Source organism: Coregonus lavaretus (assembly GCF_964263955.1).
Source record: "Coregonus lavaretus genome assembly, chromosome: 27".
Lineage (NCBI taxonomy): Eukaryota > Metazoa > Chordata > Actinopteri > Salmoniformes > Salmonidae > Coregonus > Coregonus lavaretus.
Genome location: NC_140014.1, coordinates 9,646,463 through 9,651,241, shown reverse-complemented (window position 1 = coordinate 9,651,241; position 4,779 = coordinate 9,646,463). Strand labels below are relative to the sequence as shown.

Here is a 4,779-nt window from a genome sequence, read left to right as displayed (position 1 = left end):
ATTCTAGTTCACCCTCAATATCAACAAGACTGGACCGCCCAGGCTTTGGCGCTGAGCCCAAATTAAATTAACCCTGGTTCAGCTTATAATTAGGACAGAGCGAGCCAACCCTGTGTATCACCATAATCTTTGAGTGTAGATTTTACCCACTGAGGGTTATTGAAAGAGGAGGAGACTATGAAAGCAGCAGTTGATAGGAAGTCAGCGTCTGAGTTGTTATGCTCGGCCTGGCTGGAGTGGAGATAAGAGCTTGGGCAAGAGAGATAACAGTTTGATGAGATGAGCGGAATACAAATCAGTGTCTACCGTCCCTCAGCCAGACTGCTGTATTAAACCTATATTAGTGTGTCTGCTGAAATGGACAGTGATTCAGCAACTATACTAGCTTTATTAGTTGTGCATTGAAATGGTACGAGTATAATCAAAAGCTCTAATATGAAACTAAATAGCAATCATCACCTTTGAGACAATCTCCAAAATGGAGATTTACAAAGAACCCAGTGTGTCTCCAAGACTGAAATTATGGATAAAGGATCCATCAGATCCCATGGATACGTGTGACAACCAACAGTGACATCCATCAGTGCAGCCCTCGGCACCATGCTGAGAAGACAAAAGAAAGCATAGGCCCTGATTTGATTTTGGTGATGTGGCTCATCTAGACCTGGAACAAAGGGTTAAAGGGGAAAGGCAACATGGATCAGGATAATAGCTCTGTGGATCCGTTCTTCACCAACGCCACGGAGAGCTCTGAACCCACAGAGGCACTATGGGACGAGGCCACTCTCCTGGGGTTCCAGATCTTCCTGTCAGCCATCCTGGCAATCGTCACCCTGGCCACTGTGCTGTCCAATGCCTTTGTCATCGCTACCATATTCCTGACCCGGAAGCTGCACACGCCAGCCAACTTTCTGATCGGCTCGCTGGCCGTGACAGACCTGCTGGTGTCCATCCTGGTCATGCCTATCAGCATCTTGTACACAGTGAGTAAGACTTGGGCCCTGGGGCAGATTGTCTGTGACATCTGGCTGTCATTGGACATCACCTTCTGCACTGCCTCCATCCTGCACCTGTGCGTCATCGCGCTGGACCGTTACTGGGCCATCACTGACGCCCTGGAGTACTCCAAGCGCCGGACAATGCGTCGAGCGGGCCTGATGATAGCGGTGGTATGGGTGATCTCCATCTCCATCTCCATGCCGCCGCTCTTCTGGAGGCAGGCCAAGGCCAACGAGGAGGTGATGGAGTGCATGGTGAACACGGATCAGATCTCCTACACGCTCTACTCCACCTTCGGGGCGTTCTATGTGCCCACCGTGCTGCTGATCATCCTCTACGGCCGGATCTACGTGGCAGCCCGCTCGCGCATCTTTAAGACGCCAGTGTCGTGCGGCAAGCGTTTCACCACGGCCCAGCTCATACAGACGTCGGCCGGCTCCTCCCTCTGCTCCATCAACTCCGCCTCTAATGTAGAGGGCCACCTGCACCCCGGAGGGGGAGGCAACGTGGGAGGAGTGGCAGTAAACGGAGGTGGAGGAGGAGGCAGTGGTGGGTCGCCTCTCTTCAATAACTGTGTGAAGGTGAAGCTGGCTGACAGTGTGCTGGAGAGGAAGCGTCTGTGCACCGCCCGGGAGAAGAAGGCCACCAAGACGCTGGGCATCATCCTGGGAGCCTTCATCATGTGCTGGCTACCCTTTTTCGTGGGCACCCTGGTACTGGCCATCTGCAAAGAATGCTGGTTCCACCCAGTGCTCTTCGACGTGTTCACCTGGCTTGGCTACCTGAACTCGCTCATCAATCCCGTCATCTACACCGCCTTCAATGACGAGTTCAAACTGGCCTTCCACAAACTCATCAAGTTCAAGAGATGCTACTAAGGGAATGCGAGTATTGTACATTCAAAATATAACATAACCCAGCATTTCCCAAACATGGGGTCTCCTGATTTTAAAATGGGGTCGTGAGAGAAACTCTGAAGTAAAAAATAATAATTGTGCTTGGTTCATAAAACCGGGGTTACGTCAGTAACCTTCGGTAGCCGCTAAACAGAGCGGTTTCTGTTTTCTTCCTACAGATGTGGCAAAACAATTTTTTACGGTTGAAGTTACAAAATATTATGACCCCTTCACTGAAAGATAAGACTTTGGAACATGTATGTGTCTTCTGTTTCCCTCTACAATGCCCACAAGCCTCATTAGAACAGAGTGGACAAGACCAGGCACTAAATCAGCCTGGGAGGAAAATAACATCATTAGCTACAGTGAGGGAAAAAAGGATTTGATCCCCTGCTGATTTTGTACGTTTGCCCACTGACAAAGAAATGATCAGTCTATCATTTTAATGGTAGGTTTATTTGAACAGTGAGAGACAGAATAACAACAAAAAAATCCAGAAAAACGCATGTCAAAAATGTTATAAATTGATTTGCATTTTAATGAGGGATATAAGTATTTGACCCCTCTGCAAAACATGACTTAGTACTTGGTGGCAAAACCCTTGTTGGCAATCACAGAGGTCAGACGTTTCTCACCATGTCGAATGAACAAATTGTCTCTTGGCATTTATAAAATTATTCAGGCATTTCATGTTTCCTTCTGCCCATTTTTTCATGCGCCAGGTGATTAATCTGTATGAAATGGTTGTATCAAAACGTGGTTATTGATTATATTATTTTCTACACAGACGATCATGCAAAATTGTCACCTGATGATCTTCTGAATTTCCCAATACCTTTCTGATGCATTTCAGTCACTTCAAACCATACTTCCTTCAGCTTGAAATACTGCCAAAAGTACTATCAAACTGATTTGTAATAGACTGTCATAGCCCAATTTAAAAAGTAGACATTGGCCGTTGATTACATCACTTTCTTTTTACATGTTGGGGTTGGGAACCCCTTTTGTAACCTATTCTCTCGCCATTCTTAGTAAATACCGGTATGGGAATATAGGGTATATTCATATAAAACGCTGTACTGTGGCATTTGTTCATGTTGTAAACACACATTCCCATTGTGTTTTGTCTCTACATTTTTTGTACATTGGAACTTCATTGACAGGCTTATGAAGTGCCACAGGTCTTTTAGATATTTCCTTACTAGAGACTTATGCATGCATAAAAATAAATTAATAAAATATTCCAAAGACTATGAAACTCATTATAAATTAGGGTTTGGGTTGGGATATTACAGACCCCAAAGGAACTGACTTATCATACATGTTTGAGACAAATGAAGGAGTCTATGAAGTATGAGAACTGGTCCTTCTTTGGATGAAAGACATGAGGTAATTAATCCGTGGATTATAACTGAGCAGTGGAATATAAGGCCCCATTGAAATGGAAAAGACATGGCAAGTTGTTACAGAAGTGTCACATACAGAGGCTGATCTTCCTTCACACGTCTGTGATACAGTACAATAGAGAAATATGTAAAGATTCAGTCTTACTGTGTGGGTGCATTTGTTTATGTGTGGAGGAGTTGTCACCTTGCTCTAGGTGAAATGATGTGTGGGGAGGGGCGAGTTGCAGTGAATGAAATGTGGACATTTTTCACCAGTGTGGCATCAGCTTATTGTATCCAACTGATTAAAGTTTAAACATTATCCACATTCGAGGAGCCTGTTCTCTATGTAGGAGACAGCATTTACCTTTGGATATAACCTAAAAATGAATGATGTCCTGTTCCCTGGCAACAAATGAATCTGCATAAACTACTGTAAACCCACTGAGCACACACTGGTTGAATCACCGTTGTTTCAATGTCATCTGTCAACCGATTGTGACGTGAAATCTGTGTTTTCATATCATTTTTAACCAGTAAACATGTAAACATTGAAATTAGGGTAAAACATCAATTTACATTGACTTAAACTGACTATCAGGTTGTTACATCAAACTAATGTCTACATAATAATTAGAAATATGTACAGTTGAAGTCAGAAGTTTACATACACTTAGGTTGGAGTCATTAAAACTTGTTTTTCAACCACTCCACAAATTTCTTGTTAACAAACTATAGTTTTCGCAAGTCGGTTAGGACATCTACTTTGTGCATGACACAAGTCATTTTTCCAACAATTGTTTACAGACAGATTATTTCACTTATAATTCACTGTATCACAATTCCAGTGGGTCAGAAGTTTACGTACACTAAGTTGACTGTGCCTTTAAACAGCTTGGAAAATTCCAGAAAATGATGTCATGGTTTTAGAAGGTTCTGATAGGCTAATTGACATCATTTGAGTCAATCGGAGGTGTACCTGTGGATGTATTTCAAGGTCTACCTTCAAACTCACTGCCTCATTGCTTGACATCATGGGAAAATCAAAAGAAATCAGCCAAGACCTCAGAAAAAGAATTGTAGACCTCCACAAGTCTGGTTCATCCTTGGGAGCAATTTCCAAATGCCTGAAGGTACCACGTTCATCTGTACAAACAATAGTACGCAAGTATAAACACCATGGGACGACGCAGCCGTCATACCGCTCAGGAAGGAGATGCGTTCTGTCTCCTAGAGATAAACCTACTTTGGTGCAAAAAGTGCAAATCAATCCCAGAACAATAGCAAAGGACCTTGTAAAGATTCTGGGGGAAACAGGTACAAAAGTATCTATATCCACAGTAAAACGAGTCCTATATCGACATAACCTGAAAGGCCCTCAGCAAGGAAGAAGCCACTGCTCCAAAACCGCCATAAAAAAAGCCAGACTACGGTTTGCAAATGCACATGGGGACAAAGATCGTACTTTTTGGAGAAATGTCCTCTGGTCTGATGAAACA

General features: G+C 43.6%; 1 protein-coding gene across 1 annotated transcript; it reads left to right on the top strand.

Moving 5' to 3' along the window:
* Positions 1 to 695: 695 nt before the first annotated feature.
* LOC311102700 (5-hydroxytryptamine receptor 1D-like) lies at positions 696 to 1,877 on the top strand (the record flags this gene model as incomplete). The annotated part of the gene is made up of 1 exon (XM_084144072.1): positions 696 to 1,877. The coding sequence occupies one exon, from the start codon at positions 696 to 698 to the stop codon at positions 1,875 to 1,877; it is 1,182 nt and encodes a 393-aa protein (XP_084000198.1).
* Positions 1,878 to 4,779: the final 2,902 nt, after the last annotated feature.